At 40.0% G+C, this 18,048-nt stretch overlaps 1 protein-coding gene across 14 annotated transcripts in view; it reads left to right on the forward strand.

The window, feature by feature from the left end:
- Window positions 1–18,048, forward strand: part of LOC129770475 (serine/threonine-protein kinase 10) — a 133,633-nt gene that overhangs the window by 87,625 nt on the left and 27,960 nt on the right. For 7 of the 14 annotated variants that reach the window (XM_055773331.1, XM_055773327.1, XM_055773330.1 and 4 more), the window contains 8 exons: window positions 30–1,526; window positions 6,763–7,982; window positions 8,038–8,283; window positions 8,349–8,503; window positions 8,567–8,735; window positions 8,798–8,904; window positions 8,978–9,110; window positions 14,615–16,212. In XM_055773331.1, the coding sequence (XP_055629306.1) occupies window positions 30–1,526; window positions 6,763–7,982; window positions 8,038–8,283; window positions 8,349–8,503; window positions 8,567–8,735; window positions 8,798–8,904; window positions 8,978–9,110; window positions 14,615–15,550 (4,463 nt within the window). In that variant the 3' untranslated portion in view covers window positions 15,551–16,212. The remainder of the gene's footprint in view (window positions 1–29; window positions 1,527–6,762; window positions 7,983–8,037; window positions 8,284–8,348; window positions 8,504–8,566; window positions 8,736–8,797; window positions 8,905–8,977; window positions 9,111–14,614; window positions 16,213–18,048) is intronic. The other 7 variants (XM_055773334.1, XM_055773336.1, XM_055773339.1 and 4 more) reach the window with 4 other exon arrangements.

The raw sequence follows: 18,048 nt of genomic DNA on the forward strand, positions 1-18,048 counted from the left end.
TCCGCTACATTGGATTCATATGTTTCAAGTTCCAGATACACCCACATCCTTGTCGAAGTCATCCCGAGATTCGAAAGAAACAACACCCGTTCCCGTTGAAGATGAAAGTAAAGCAAAACCAGTGGCATCTACTCCAGCGGCAGTGCAGGTGCCATCTGTTGACCCGAGCTCAACGCCCAGTTTGACACCAACAGCGTCGGCAACAACGCCGATAGCAGCGTCAGCAGCAGCTGCTAGTGATAGTAATAGTAACGTACAAAGCGATGTCAAGAAACCACAACCGACGGTTACAGCTCCAGTGTTACCTCCAACTGTACAACGGTCAACCAAGGATGAAGTGGAGACCGCGGAAAACTTGGCGAATTCGAGCAGTAGCAGTACCAGCAGTAGTAGCAGCAATGCGGAGCTCGAGAAGAAAGGTGTCATTAAGAAAGAGAAAGGTCCTGCTCCTCCGCCACCCCAAGCGCCTGTTTCGCCCAGCTCTAGAAACGCTCCTAGTACTCTTGGAATCAGTTCTTCTGCACAAACAACCGTTCCTCTTACACCGCCAGAAACACCACAAACTCCTGCGACCAAGAGTGTCGATCGTCCTGACAATATAGCGTTCACAAAACCACCTGCATCTCCACCGTCCCTTGGAAAGCAAATTAGCAACGATGAGCTTATTAAATATCCAAAAAAGGATCCAGCTCCTTCGCCACCGAAGCCGCCCCCGAAGGACAGTCCTTCTTCTTCGCCACAACCTCGCGAAGATTTAGTGGTGGTGACGAGCCCTGTTAGCAGAAGACTTACACCCGACGAACCCTCGAAGGATGAACCAGAACCTCTAACTGACTTACCTAAACCCAAAGAGCCACAACCCATGAACACAACTATTGCCATTCCAAAACCATCCCTTCCAGCAGACGATGAACATCAGCACATGTTCCATCCAATACCGCCCCCATTACTGCCGGATGAAGAAATCCGAATAACATCGACACCGAACAACAAACCGGCCACCACAATACACAGCGCCAATAATACGTCTACTATTACAATCAACAATGATACGGTCCTCGCGGATCCGTCCAACAGTCTTGCCAGTAATGTTAGCCAGGTTACGGTGGTAACCAGCCATCCGCCGGTAATAATCGACAATTCGATCGTTCCGTCCGGCTCATCTTCGTCCGCTTCGTCGACAAAATCGTTTGGATCTTCGCAGCGACGATCACGTGTCATTTCGCCGAAGGGTAGCGACGAGGTGGTGATCGTTTCCAACGAGCTGAACAAAACACAAGTCAACGAGTCCTCGACCGACGATGATTTCCATTCGCTCGATAGCTTGGAGAATCTTTCGCCCAAGCACCGAAAATTAAGACAACAGCAGCAGCAGCAACAGCATCAGTCAAGCGGAGGACAATTTGCGCGGAAGCTGGACGAGAGCGAGGTGTTGATCGTCAGTCCGAGCTTTATTGGTGACGATCAGGATCAACAGAAGCAGCAGCATGAGCAGGATGATTTCATCAATGATGAGCTGTTTTTAGGTGAGTGCATTTTAGAATGTATGTAATGTAATCATCAACCGGATGCCGGATCGCTCCCTTCCGATGTTCAAACTATTTTGCGTTGTTCGTCGTCATGCCCAGCTTTTGGTAACACATTGAGCGGAGAGATGCTTTTTATCATTACTGTAGAATCAATAGATGTTGAATTACTCAATAAAGTACAGTAGAACCCCGATTATCCGCTGAATAGTCTGGTTAGCTCACCGCGAATAACGAAAATCGCGGATAACGCAATAAAGGCCTAAAAATGGGTTCCAAACACGAAAATAAAATCTTTCAGCATGAAAACTATGTTTTATCAATAGACAAATCATTAAACTATTAATGTGCCCGCCATGGCAAAACGAAAGTGTATGAGCCTATCAATTACTGACAAATTCTTGGAAAGCCTATAGATTTACCATGGAACTCGCTGTCGCGAATAATCCGCACCGCGTATCATCCGCTCGCGGATAATCGAGGTTCCACTGTATACGGAATAAAACAACCAAAGTACACTGGAGTCACTTTTTACGCGGGGGATATGTTTCGCGTAAACAAAAACTGCGTTTAAGAAAACAGCGTAAAAATAAACTGGGTAGTTTTCCAAATCCGTGTAACAATCTAACAAACAGTGAATTATTAGTTTAAAATGCAACCCGTAATCTAACAATTTGATTTAATTGATCCGATTTTGGGTGTTTTAACGCAATTAGTAAATGTCGATTTAGTAAAAATCGATTTTTCTTTATGAAAATCACATGTAATCAAGGCGAGTTCGGATTTTTTGAAAAGCCCCAAGTCTCTAGCTGCTAATAGTACCATAAGGTATTAAAATTGTTCATTTATAAAATTGAAATTATGATCATGATCATGCTTTGGTTCAATGCACCTGTACCAAATTAGGTATTCGGATATTTCAAAACATATAAATAATATTGTCTTCTTCATGATTTACAGTAGTTTTATAGTATATTTTTACGGATTTACATGTTTCAAAGGATTATGAAATCAACATGCTATTGTTAGCTATTATGCTATTGCTATTATAGCTATTATAGATTATTATTTGGCACGTATTCAGAGTTTTTTTTGGATTATAACGTTTACAAATGTTGTAAACATTATGCTTGCACACCATTTGTATCAGATTTACATAACTGAATCATGTAATTAGCGCATTAACGATGACCTGAATTCTGATCATGAGTTGTCCGATTCACTAATGTTGTTTTGTCCACATGATTTCTGTGGCAAACGATGGCGCGCTGCAGTTTGTTTATTGTGTTGTCTTCTTTCTTTCTTTCTTTGTTTTTAAGAGGCTTTAAACTTTGCAGTTCATTCGCCCCTACTTGTGTCCTTCGCGTATAGCAGAAATAAAGTTTCTCTGTGTTGAGTGTGTTGAAGTGATCACTTTTAAAATGCCCAAGAAAAAGCAATATTCTGAAGAGAGCCTAAATTATGAATGGATCAGTATGATGACAGTAAACTCAAGCAATGATTAATGCAACATCTACTTGAAAATTCGAATGTTTTCATTCAAAAATGGTGATTTCTAAAACCGGACAAACCATGATCATTTTTTGGACAAACCATGATCGGAGATGGTCAAACCATGATCATAATTCCTCTTTGAGGAAAATCGTTAAAAACATAAATATTTGAATAATTTCAACGTCATCCGGTAGAATTAGGAACTGGAGACTTAGGGCTTTTGAACAACCCCAAACTCTTGATTATATTAATTATATGTGATTTTCATGAAGAAAAATCGATTTGCATTTACTAGTTGCGTGAAAACACCCTAAATTGGACAAACCAAGATCATTTACCCTATATGATATTGAACGTTTATGGGCCGCTTAAAGGTGAATACTTATACAGAGAAACTTTTTTTTCTGCTATGCGCGAAGCACACCATAAACAAACTGCAGCGCGCCATGTGGTTGCCATAGTAATCATGTGGACAAACCAACATAAGCGCTGTTCTTATGCGAAGAATCAATTGTGATGTGATTTTTATAGTTATATTAAGCATTTCAAGTTTTCATTACAAAGTGTCTGAAATATGATTCAGAACGGTAATTGAAAATAGATGCTTTGACTCTTCGAATTTACGTATCCTTATCCCGATTCCACCCAGCCTGCCAAGCGAGGAGCATGGAATAGCTCGCTCTTCTAATGAGGTCAGGTTTATCCTTGCTGGTAACAGAACCTCTCCACCCTTTGTTAGCAGGCTGATCAGCTTCCTCGTTCCCTGGGATACTGGTATGACCCGGGATCCAACAGAGACCAGGGTGTTTACCTGTGTTCTTCAATTTCTCGAAGGATGAGGTGTTTTAAAGATGATGATGATGACCCACCTCACACCCCTACAAAGGTTTGAACTGGCCGATTTAACTAATAGATAATATTTATATTTAACCAAATTAAGATAGCAGTATTATAAAACAAAACCGAACTGTCTCTGTTGCAGGCATGAATTTCTATTAATCGAACATCATAAATAGGATAAATAGACAAAACCTTTAACACTTTGCGGACCGCTCACGAGATTTCTCGTGTTTCGCTTTCTGTCTGTTACGGATGGAACACGAAATAACTCGTGTTTTCTACACTTGATGGCTAAATCCTTGGTCTGCCAAGAATCTCACAAGACCTACCGTTGATTCGCCTTCGTCTCATCCACACCGAAGAAAACGATCTCATTCGTGGAATTCGAACAAATGAAGCGTACAAGTTTGCCCCAAAACGTGCGGTCCTCAATGTGTTAAAAGAAAAACAATGGTCCTATCCGTATCGACATTATCATAATGATAATCCCAACTTCAGACCCAAAATTTTTTTTAAGGCATGTCCAGAAAATTTCCAACCCGGGAAGATCCTTGACAGATTGGGAATCGAACCCAATATCTAAAAGTGTCTACTTAGAACATGATGGAGATCTGTCACATTCAGAAATACTCGATATAACAATCTTATAAAAACATAGTTTACGACAATTCTGAATGAGCTATCCCCATTCCAGTTTCCACTTCAGATCCACATAAAAATTTCATTATGTATCAGTGTTCTGCCAGTGTTCCATTAACATAGTCCTGGCCCACCAAACGCGCGCGAGGCTCAAGCTTTCGTAGACAACGCTCATTTTTTTTACAATATACATTAACAAAACAACAAAAAAAATCATCATCATCAGTACGACCATGGTAGTTTAACCTGTAAATAAATTTTATTAATTTTAATCAATTGAAAACATAAATGGATGATTTAAGAAAAAAAAAGTTATAAAACCTGTTTACAAAACAGATTTTACGTTTGAAATACACACTTTCTTGAACTCTGCCATTGTTGCCGCACGTTTAATTTCTCTGGGTATCGAATTGTAGAAATTTATACCTTTATATAACAACGAGTTCTGCGACCTACTAAACATAAAGTTGGGTGTTCTTGCATCATTCGCGTTTCTTGTATTGTATCTATGAACATCACTTCCTCTTTCAATTCGATCACACAAATATCGAGGCAGCATATCGTTTAAAATTTCGAAGAAGAACACCATTGTCATGTAATAAATTCTCTGTTTCACAGATAGCCACTGTAGCGCGTCCCACATCAAACTAGAGGAAGTGTATCTACTACATCTTAAAATCAAACGCATTACTTTATTTTGTAATCGCTGCAATCTCGTTAATTGTGTATTATTTGCAAGGAATAGGATCGACGAGCAAAAATCTATGTGCGGTGAAATCAATGATTTATACAATTTAATTTTAATGTTTATTGTCAACTCTTTCTTCAAACGACACAAAACGCCGTACTTCTTGGCAATCTTTTTGATGACATTATTGATGTGAGACTTGAAAGTTAACGTGTCATCAATAATAACTCCTAAGTATTTGATTTCTTTCACGCGTTCTAATGTCTTACCATCTATCTCAAAATTTACGTCAATACTGGAGTTTGCTGCAGAAATGAGCATGTATTTTGTTTTGCCAACATTTAACTTTAATTGTTTAAATTTAAACCACTGAGCCAGAGAATGCAAATCTTCGTCTATGTGTTCCGCGGTTTCTTTTATATCCTTAGCTGCGATGAACATGACAACAAATTAATGTCACAGTATCGTAAAACTCGTCGCAGATCATTTATTTATAAAATAAACAAAATGGGCCCTAAAACACTTCCCTGTGGCACCCCGACTGAGTGGCCAATGGGAGCGGAAACAGAATCGTTGAAACAAGTCTTTTGAGTTCTATCGCACATTTGTGCCATTTCAAACCATTTGTACGCCATCCCTACAATTCCAATGCGTTTCAGTGTTTGTAACAATAAGGGCCTAGAAATTGTTTCAAAGGCGCGTTTAAGATCCAAAGCAAATGTAGTCTCTTTCGCCTCGATATTCTCTTTCCATTTTGCTAATACCAGATTCAGCGCGGTTTCACAAGAGTGTCCCTCTCGATATCCCGACTGGTCTGGTATTAGCAAACTGTTATTATCTATAAAATATATCAGCTGACCTTGTGAAAGGTTCTAACAGTTTCTCTAATATATGTTTGATTTTACTCGGTAAGACAATGCGTTTTTTAGCAAAGTCAGTACGTAGAGCTTCATTTACCATCGTTTTTGGGAGGTTGTCTTCGGCCAAACGCGCTAGTTCAAGGTCATAGGATGAAGCGGCTGTTGATGATCACTTTGGCCACCTGTAGACTTATCTTCCTGTTGTTGCTCTGATGGGGTTTCGCGTTTTTTAGCATGTATAACCGGGTGACGCAAATCTTCTTAATTTCCTCCAGGTGGCTCGGGAAACTAAGATTGTGTGCGACCAATACTCCAAGGATCTTCAGCGTTTTACATTTCATGGATGATAGAGTTTTATCTTTGAGTTAGAACCCTGATGCCTTTGGCCGTAAGTAACCGTATGGCCGCTCTTCTGCGCTGAGACTTTAAACCCACTGGCCGATAGCTTTGATAACGTTTGCATTAAAAAATGGATAAATTTCGGATGGCGATGAAAAGAAAACTACAAAAGATAATTCAATGGACCAAATTTTCCTTGAATGCTACATTTATTAAGCTTTCTAATAAAAATATGCGACGCCCTGTCGGGCAGCATGATATTTATCAGCATGCTTCAAAATGACTACAATCGCTTATGATACAGATGATCTTTCGATTTTCATTATTATCGATTATCCACAATAAAACAGTTTGAAATATTTCTTTCTCGTTACAGGTAGTAGTAATAATCATAGCAACAGTAAACTATTGGACACTAGTCATGTATCGGTGGTCACCGTTGGCGAGGAGGAAATCAAAGTGAAGGATTCCTCTCACCATGCGCACCTAATCAATCGTAGCACCAGTCAACACAATCTGCATCAGCAGCAACAACTGTTACTGAACCACCATCACGATTCCATCAGCGATTTGTCCAACGTGAGTTGTGGTCCTAGCGAATCCAGCGATGACGTAAAGGTGGTTGATATGGTTATCACCCACCCAACAGTGGGTGGAACAACGAGTAGTGTTAGCACCAGCAGTACCATAACTACTGGTGGTGGTTTTGCCCAACGATCGCCGTCGGGTTCATCGATTTCATCACCACTCAGAAGCGGTTCTAGCAGTAAACTGAACGGAGACTTCAATCGAAGTCGGGAAGATGTCAGTATCATAGTGAATAAGCGCAAGATTGTGGAGAAGCAGAGGGTTTCGCCAGACAGTAGTGTCGGGTCTATGGACGGTGGTGGTTCGGTGCGATCGGCCAGTACTCCATTGCATCATCATCCTGCCGATACACAAAATCAATCACACCAGCAACAGCAGCAACATCACGTTGTCAGTGGGAAACAAATGGATCGAAGCGACGCCGAAAGTATTGCAACCACAACTAGTCACGACAGTCGCGAACAGTCCGTCGAGGAAGAGGTACAATTACGTCGCAAACCACCTGTGGTTGAAGTCGAAGACGACAAGGTACCGCCGATCGCTAGTAGCAACAACAAATCGACGAAACCGAGCCGGAATTTCAGCAAGGAAGAAATTCATCTGCAAAATCTGAAGAAGAAAACGCGCAAGCGAACGCGAAAGTTCGAAATCGATGGCGTACAAGTCACGACGACAACCAGCAAGGTTATCTACAGCGATGAGGACAACAACAAGCTATACGATGATCATCTGTTCCGGAAGCAGGAGTTGCGTGAGTTGAAGATGCTTCAGAAACAGGAGAAGAAGCAGTTCTACGAACTCCAGCAGAAGGAAGCGATCGCCAAAGAGCAGCAAGAGAAGAAGTTCGAGCAGGAGCGTCTACAGCTGGAGCGTACATTCGAGGCTGACATGGATGTACTGGCTCGGCAACATCGCCAAACGGTCGAGAAGTACGAGCAACAACAAGAGACTGAACTTAGGAATACATCGAAGAAGATACGTGCCGAGCAGGAGCGTGATTTGAAATTGGTAAGTAATTTTGAATAAACATTTCTCATTTATCTAAATGTACCTTTTCGTGTAGTTCCGGGATAGCCTCAAGCAGGAGATAAGGCTACTGAAGCAGGAAGTGGATCTATTGCCAAAGGAGAAACGAAAAGATGAATTCCGCAAGCGGAAAACTGCAATGGAGCTTGAGCACGAGGAACGCGAGAAAAATTTCCTGGCCACTCTATCGGAGAATCATGAGCTGGCCCTGCGGCGAATTAGTGAAATTTATCGTGAGAAATTATCCGCTGCCGACAAGGGCTATCTTCAGCAGAAGCAAACGGTAACGAATCTCAACTGTTTCACTTCTGATTGGAAACATTCATTATACGCTTATGTTCACTTTAGGCAATGAGAACGCGAGAAGCAATGCTGTGGGAATTAGAGGAGAAACACATTCATGATAAGCATCAATTGGCGAAGCGTCACGTGAAAGATATCTGTTTCATGCAGCGTCATCAGATGATTATTCGCCATGAGAAGGAACTGGATCAAATCAAGAGGTAAGCCAGAGCTGTCAATCAAAAAGTAAATGTAGATTTTATGAATTATTTTCACCATTACAGAATGATTTCCCGAAAAGAGGAAGAATTGGTGAAACGCCAGACAATCGAAAGGCGGGCTCTGCCAAAACGCATCCGAGCTGAGCGGAAGGCTCGTGACATGATGTTCCGCGAATCGCTGCGCATCTCGATGACCACAGATCCGGAATTAGAACGAGAGAAATTGAAGAAGGTATGTTACCATGTTTGTTGGCAGCGGTTATAATTTATATTTCATACTTTTTGTTTTGCTAGTTCCAAGAACAAGAGAAGAAGCGATATACTCAGGAGCAGATTCGATTTGAAACTAAGCACAGCAAGCAGCTTGAAGAGTTGCGCGCTACCTCAGATGGTTCTATAAGGTAACCCTTATTTATTTCCCTAAACTTTGGCACGGTTTCATTAACTTGGGTTGTTCTCGCCGGTGAAAAACAGAGAATTGGAACAGCTGCAGAACGAGAAACGCAAGCAGCTGCTGGAGCACGAAACCGCCAAACTGCGTGAATGTGACGAAGCACTGCAGAAGGAACTGCGCGAATGGAAATCGCAGCTACTGCCAAGGAAACAGGTGAGTGTCATTGGTCGATGATTCGCGCTACAAACGCCATTGATTGTAACAGTACATTTGTCTATTTGTATTTTGTGCATGAACAATTCCACAGATCCAAATGTGTGAGATATGTAGAATATCGCTGTAAATTAGCTTAATTTTTAATTTTATCTGATTTTATCTTTACGCTTTTTTACTATGTAGGATTTAAGGCTATGATGATTTACGGTTTGTTTATCAGCTTATTGTAATACTATTAAAATTTAACAATTCGTTATATCTTTCGACGCGGCTAGATATCGAGTAGGTTAAAAATGCTTTATTTCCAATCTATGACAAATTGTAGTCTATCACCAAGTTTTAGTTTAACAACCATTTCAAACCTTAAATATGGTTAAGCGAATGCATGTTTGAATTGCTTTGTCATTCTCAAACAAAAACACAATTTGCAATCATTGGTATACTAAGAAAGGAAATGATTTGACATTCGAAACGAGAACGCCTTTAATGAAACATACGAAGTTAGAAACGATATCAATGTATGACGTATTCTATGTAACGAGTCTTTCTTTCTTTAATACAACACAAGTTTTTTTTCTATATTAAGTTTAAATTCATTCTGGTTGTAGTTCAACATCTGAGCTCTTCTAAACTTGCTGGCCTGTTGGCATAGACCAGTGACTCGAGTCTCATAAAAAAAATTCACCATACATACTTTCCGATAAATCTTTCGATGATAAGTGGAACCGTCTTGTTGATACCACAAACCATTGATGTTGAGATCTTACAATTCTGGCCAAAAATAGTTTTCCAACATGTCGCGATACTGCTCTCCATTGACGGTAACATGATGATCGTTCGGCGGCATCGACGAAGAAATACGGTCCAATCACTCCTTTTTGCAATGCTGTTTCTTGTGGCATGTGGGTTTGCATCTGACCAATGATGTACAGGGCCCGAAATCTTGGAAGATAAAAAATGAATATCGACTCTCCTCTCAGTAGCTTCGCTCCGACTAGGAGTACTTCGGCATTTTCCGTCAACATAATTTGAATTGACTAGAAAATTAACTGACGAGCGTTGAGAGCGAGGGTGACTGATGAACTATTCTAGTCATTGATTATTCTTATTGACGTGATTAATGAATACAAACCTGCCTCTTCATTCAACTGACTTCAATCCACACTTCTACTTCCCCCTGGCACGAATCTCTTTACCCGCGAACACAATCTTATTTTTACGTCCATATAAAGTGAAACGAAAACTTGATTTCTGATGCAAAAAGTAGTTACACCATTAATGGATGGCCTCAATGTTTACCCAACTTAAATCAACGATCTTAGATAGTAACCAGGTATGCTATAAAGTTCCTCGCGTTAGTATTAGTAAATAGCGTGCGGCATGGGAGGAATTCTAAACAAAATTTTAGTTCACTTTGTCCCGAGTTCAATTTTGTGAAAAAACATGCAGAAAAACGGGTTTATACCAACAAAATTCACAAATTTGTCAGTGCTTCTGAACAACCACTGCACGCAAGGATCTTGGACGAACAGGAAGATAAGGAGATTAGATGGTAGCTTTTGACATTGACATTTGACTTTTGGTTGACCTTAAGTAGGGGTAGTGGAGGTAATGTGATCACGTGGGGTAAAATGGTGACCTGCTTGTTTGGTAGTATAACGATTGACTATTGACACCGTATTGATAGTCATCTTATGTTTGAAGAATTTCATGACTTTTGAGTCACCTTGTACTTCAGTGGAGCTGTCGCATGTCAAGAAATAAATAACAATAAAAAACGCTTTCTCGGTAGCCATTCGACCGTAGTTTAGTGCGTTTCGAATTTAAGGAATTTCTAGTGAAATTTAGTTTATTTGACCTGATATTTGCGACAAATCAACAGTTTGGACGACTATTCTCATATTCTAGGGGAGGTGATCAGATATTTTGTTTAATTTCACCGATTATTTTGCATATTTCGCATTTCGTTATTTGGGTGGCAAAGTGGTCAGTGGTGGATTACTACTGCCAATGCTTTGTTTTCAAAAGCAGATATACCTTATCACCTTCTGCTCCTAAAGGGGTCCTTTTCGTAGTTTTGACCCAGGAAAAATATGCCACCCCAACCAAAACCAAGCCTCATTTTGAAAAACGTTATGTGTTTCCTACTACGTTTTTGTACGTATGAGAAAATTTCAATTACGATTCTAGGTGAATAGGCCTAGCTCATTTCATACATGTACCTACTATTTCAATAATGATTTAAACAAATTTGGCCAAGAAAACACGCATAAATCTCTTCTCTTCTCTTCTTGCGTGATATGTGCGAGTGACCACTCAAACTTCCTCGTTGGTGAAGTTCCGGCTGAGAAGATTATTGGAACGACTCAGCGGGACCACAGAGTTGCTGACCGAAGTAAGATCCGCTCTCTATCGACGGATGAACTCGGAATATTCGTAAACGAAAGACAATCCCGCGAAATATTCCCTGATCGTGTTCGGAGTATCTGTCGGATCGCTGAGGGTTATACCGTCCACTCGACGAATGAGATTGTGTGACTTCCTCCTTCCATTTAGCGCGTTTATTCCGCAAAAAAGATCAACAGAGAACAGGTTCTTGTTGATAGTTTCCAGAAAACCAATTCAACTGTCTGGCTTCGCCTAGTTTTTCAATTTGTCTTAGCAAAATTACATTTCCAACGCTTCAAAAATACTCAGTCGACAGCAACCGCTGTGGAAAATATTTTCACCTTCAATTTTCCACCGAAAAACGCAGCTCTCAACGCACAAAATATCTTCTTCACATACGGCTTGAAATACGTTGCACTTTGACGCCACTTTTAACCCGGAAACAATGCTCGAATTAACGAAAACTAATTGATCGATCAAAAACAAAAGTCATCAATAAGTAATTTACGATGTACCAGTAATCTCGCTAGCGACCAGATGCCAGCGGCTGTGATGCTTTCCGAATGGCCTCTTTGAAGACCGAGTATTTAGCTTAGTTTTTCAAATTGGCCTTTTTCTAAGGCTAGAGGCATATGAACTGAGAAAGTCTGAGAGTTCAAAGGAGCTTCTAAAATTCGAAACATCATTATTACAGGAATAACTCCTAAATTAATAAATTGTTTTGTAGAGCCAGTTGAAGATGGGTGATTTATGATTCTTGTTCTCACGAAAACTCAGTATGCATCGCAAAAATTCTTCTCATGCTAGACAAATGGAAGCCCAAGGCGACTACATATTTGTTCCCCCACCACCAGTATCTATTTGATAACGCATAAAACAACAACTCGTAAGTGTGATTTAATCACACACAATTAATCTCCACATAACGGTACGAAAACCGACGCGGTAAGTCCTGTTTAATATTTCTCTTCTACTGAGCTTCTACCTGTTAGTGCAAGCTCTGCACTATGCTTACTACGCGCATATACTGAGATGGCATTCTGAGGCGAATAAATTTGCACGTCCGTTGAACACAGTAGTAAAATTGCAACTGGGGTCGGCCAGAACAAGCACAATATTTATAGTGTTGACCAATCTTGATATCGATGGATTTTCGAGCATTTTATAAATTTTGGGATTACAATAGTTTGTTTTCAATGCAGTTTTTGAGCAATGGAAAAAAGTTTTTGGGTCAATAAGTAACAAGCATCATACATACGGTGTATGTGATTCTCGAATTTGATTCTCATTCGGTCGCAAAGACGTATTAACGCTCAAAACCATGTACCCCAGTACAGATGCAGAAATGATGTGGTACAAAAGCACTCTCCACCAGACGACCTAGAGAAGAAGCAATTGGAAAGCTTTGTTCCCGACTGATCGCTGACTGGATGACTGATGAATCGTGAATGCTGTGGAATGGCGAATGGCTTGTTTACACTCAATAAATTGAAAACGGGCGGAGCTAGAATAGTAATATTTTGTCTGTCCACATTGTCCAAAATGTGAATCACGTGCGGCCCGCGGGTCACAGGATCAGTATTGGGTTTCACAGAGAAATTGTACTTCTCTTGAAATAAATAACAATAATAATAACAAAAAATGAAACGTATTGACACATGAAATCCCCGAAATTTGGTTTCCACCGATCATGTAATGTTGAAGTGAGTGTGTCGAATTGAAAGAAGTGTTTTCGTTTCAATTCCGATTATTTTTCCAGTTCTTCCAATGAAGTTAATTAGTTTCACCCTTCTCACTGAAGGGAGGGATTCAGTCGCCATTTTCAGAGTTAATCGAAACATTAATTTATTCGACTAGCTTATACTCATGTAAATGTTTCGTATTCGAAACGTACTCACTGAAACTAATGAAAACGATGAAGTGAAAGGTTGTCCATTAGGTCAGCATGAGTAATCAATTGACGGCACCGCGGGTGTAATGGTAAGCGTTACTATTATGCTCTCATGTGCCTCTTTAAATACAACTTTTTTTTGGAAGAATATCTAAGACAATCCATCTTGGTGAAATGAAATGAATAACAATTTTAACTAGAAGCTGCAAGTATCCTTTCGCATGCGAAATTAAACTCTTTGACGATGATGATGACCAAATTGATCTGTTTCAATCGTCAATGAAAACTTCTACTTTCTAGATTGAAAGAAAACAACAGCAGAACCAAATGTAACAGAAGAATGTTTCAGTATGCGTATAGTATATTCCGATTTCACTTCAACCCAATAAACTAAAATGAATCAATTATTCTGAATCGAACAAGTTAAAAAAATATTCAATTCTTAGATTAGAAAATGATTAGTCCTGGATCCTCTTGTAGTTCTTGTGGTTAGAACAATGTCTATTACACATGTCATGATGGGAGGGAGATGCATCTTCAATCGTCTTTCATGCCTTGGTGTTTTCGTCAAAACACAGGCGCATCAGTGTAATAGCACCCTACAGTACATATAACTAAGGCCAATTTCTACCAATAAAATAGAAATGTCAACAGAAAGCACCCCGAAGTTCTCTAGAAACGTTCCTGGAGAACTTCATGTTCTCTAAGGTTAGTGAATTACAGAGAAGAAAAGATACCCTAGCAAATGTTACAGCTCAGAAAAACGTTTTCTGACAAAAAAACAGTATGTGACGTTAATTACTTGGACGTGGGATACACTGAATTCAATTTATTCTCTACTTTTCCAATAAAAGTAGCAAAATACTAAAGGTACATTAATTTTTCAAGAATGTTTGTTTGCTTCGTCTTTATCATATAGCTGATTTAGCAAGATATTTCATTTATTTGTTAGCCTAGTACCCATAGATTAAGCATAGCTAAAACTAACCGGAATAACCTACTCGATATCTAGTGTCAACGAGCATGTGGTTCATATTTGCGCCAACAAAACCAACTAATTGGCTTGCTTGCGGAAAGTAACCGACCTGTCGTGTACTATATCCACACTAACCTAACATTCTTTACATTTTTGCCTTTTTTCCCCTATTTTCTCCTGCTCACACACTCTCGGATATCGGTTGGACTTGCCTATCTCGCGCTCGCTCGCTGTACTTTTTTGCAGGCTGTTGTGAAAGAGCTCGATTGGATGGTGAATGAGTACGAACACAAGTGGGGTCCGGTAGATCGACGTGAATTCGACGGTGAATTTGTGGTTCCGCCGGAGATTCGGAATCGCACTAATTCCCTCAATACCCGCTCCTTACGGCTGCACGGTGGCCTGCTGAGCATTTCCCGCTCCCGTACCTTCCTCTCGCTGCCGGTGGCGAACGGACGCAACAATATACACAGTTCGGTTCCGGACTTGAGTCGTTCGGTGCCAAACACACCCAATTCCGCCCATAAGCTCTCCCTGGCTTCTTCTTACGATTCCGTGCTGGAGGAGAACGAGAATGAGAACGTAGCGCCAAACCTTGCGGGTCAAGGAGGTGGTGACGGGCAGTCGGCCATTAAGTATCTTTTCACAGACGATGGTGTGCATTTGCGCAGAAAATCGGAAGATCTTCTAGCTGGAAGGCGCACTAAAATACCTATGAAAAATCAGAGCAGACTTTATCAGGAGAATGGATATGGTGTTCGTGGCTCTCTCCCTAGTCACACTTCTCTGCAAAGTCATTCAAGACAGAATTCTGAACCAACAAACCGCATCGTTCCAATTCGTGTGAATCCCGGTAAAAATCCAGGGGGAGTTGTGTATGAACCTGTAACAGATAGACCTTCAACTGTAGTGCCCCAATACAGCAGTGGAACGATGCCCAGAAGTAGTTACGGATGGGGAAACAGTCGACTTGGGGTCACTAACTTTTCATCCGATGCCAATATAAACAAACTGACAACATTCAGTTCAGCCAGGGGTGGACTTTCACTGCAGGCTGCTAACCAATACAACAATGGCTGTGATGGGACTCATCACAGCGACGTTCTCAAATCTAACCTAAAGCTCTCCCCATCCACACCAGTGATTCTGTCTCCTGCCAAAGATTATGATTCTGCTGCATAAAATCAAAGCTAATTAGAAGATGCGTTCCTTAATTGTCGTTCCATTCCAATTTAGGCTTAATCCGGACTCTCGAACTGTGTATACGCGTTCTTCCCTACTGTTCCATTGAAGAATATTTCTAAACACAAACAACAAAACATTTAAAAAATCACTAGAGCAAACGTTCGCACTATCACTATATTCCCTGTACTTACGCTATACTTATGATAATGCAACACATCCACAACGGAGGCAACCAGAGTAGAATGACCACACACACTGTTGAAGAGCGCTGTTGCTGATTAATCTTGACCGTTTTGCGTATGAAATCAACTAACCTGAACTGCATGGAAGGCTGCAAAAGTACTACTAACAGGTGGCAAGTATGTTGTACCAAATTGCTACCACTAGCTATCCACGCCACACACCACCCACTATCGAATCTTCGGCACAGCACGCTTTCACCAACCGATTTAGTTCAATGTGTGGCTTCCATCTAAATTTAAAAAAAAAACACACCTATGATGGATTGATTTCTTCTGTAACATCCCGAAAAAAATGTAACGATTACAAGCATTCGTGGAACTTGAACGATTATGATTGACGCGAGTGGAGACGGACGGGGTGAATGAAGTGAAGATGTTGTTCAACAGAACCCGTTCGGTGGGAGAGACAAAAATAAGGTTTGTTCCATTCAATTCGCACGGTCTTCACGATCATTTTGTTTCTGTTGGATGCTTTGAGTGTGTCAAATGTTTGTTGTTGAGAAAAGTGGTGCTCGCGTGCTTTGTGTAAATGGTGTTTTCCTTGCCCAGCCCAGAATAAGATTGGGCATTAGCCAATGGTGAAATTGTTGGGGATCGTTGTTTATCGTTCACATTCAGTGTTCGGGAGAGGTGTTGCACGATCGGGATTATCCATTCTATGTTAATTTATTTATTCACTATGTGTATCCGAACATGTCTAGATAGTATGGCTGTCTGTTTGGGCAATGCGGTTATCGATCAGAGTGTAATACAGTAATCGTTCGCTAACTGGTCCTGTTTTAACTGGTCTGCGTTTTAACTGGGCGAACGTTAACTGGTCCTTGGACCAGTTAAAAAGCAGAATTTCGTAAACAATCGACGCCATATTCAAATGGAAGATTTGCTGTGAGGGGAATTCGAATGAAACTTGAAATGTTATGAAAATTGACATTATTTTCGCATGACAAAAACATTGATTGAATTACAGAAAAATAATGTCCTCAAATTATATTTCATATCTGTTGTCACACTCAATGCGAAACTTTCAATGGAATCCTTTTGTTTATCCAATTTCATTATCAAAGTGAATCAAACAATTCATTGAAGTTCCCCTCGATTTTATTTGACGTTTAACATGCCGGACCAGTTAAAACGCAAATGTCAATAACTGGTCTTCCCTTTTCGCCCAGTTAGCGAATGTTTACTGTAGTCCGTGTTCTGAGGACTGATGAAGCTGCCATCACATCAAATATTGTATTTCTTTAATCTAAAATTGGTTGTCAATGGCATTTCATTATTATCTATTTCGGGAATTGTGGCATGAATAGACATCTATCACATTTTTTTTTCATTTATTTATCCCATTCAATTATAATTACTCTAATGACATAATCGCCTGTGGCACCCAGAACCAAGCCCCGGGCAAGGGGATATGATCCGCGAGTCAAGATGTGCTACAAATTTAGCTGTCATTGCCAAACCTATCAAATTACTCGGCGAACTCAAGGCAAATCTATGGAACAAGGTGCGCCCATTCGCTAACTAAAAAAAGAATTGTTTTTTGAAACAAAAATTTATGTGAAATGTAATGATCATGATGATCACAAGGGTCTGAATGATAATATAAAACGTAGAACCCTAGGTTGATCACTTGAAATGTAGTATTATATTATAATGTACACCAACTTAAGAAATTGAAAGAATTTAAGTGGAATAAAAGGGTTTGAATGAATTCTGCATTATTTCAATAATTTCAGTTGCATTTAGCTGCTGCTCATGCTTTATTCGAAAATTTGCGTTTTGCGTGCGGAAAAAATTAAGCGTCCAAATATTTTACAACACAATAATCACAAAAACTCACCATTATAATATAAAATCAGCATCAAACACAATTTCAGTTTCATATTATTTCACAATTTTCGAGGAAACGTATTACTCTATTACATAGAATACATATTGAATACAGAAAAGTAAATTTTCATTCATTATTTTTTGTTCTAGAAGTGTGTTAATTTCGTCCTTAATTTCGTTTTCCAAATGGCGCAAATCATTATGGTGCCTTCAACGCAAAGACAATAAATGAAACGCTTGCAGCGTAAAACGTAATGAATATAATGAATATAGCAATGAGTATTTCATAAAGTATCAGTATATTCCACAAATTGTGCTCAATCGTCTTAATTTACTTTTGTGTATTTTTTAAATTGCTGCAGAAAACCACTTCACGTTTTGACCCACCTGGTAGTATGTTAAGTGCCTTGTTTTACACCAGCT

The sequence above is a fragment of the Toxorhynchites rutilus genome, chromosome 2, assembly GCF_029784135.1.
Source record: "Toxorhynchites rutilus septentrionalis strain SRP chromosome 2, ASM2978413v1, whole genome shotgun sequence".
Lineage (NCBI taxonomy): Eukaryota > Metazoa > Arthropoda > Insecta > Diptera > Culicidae > Toxorhynchites > Toxorhynchites rutilus.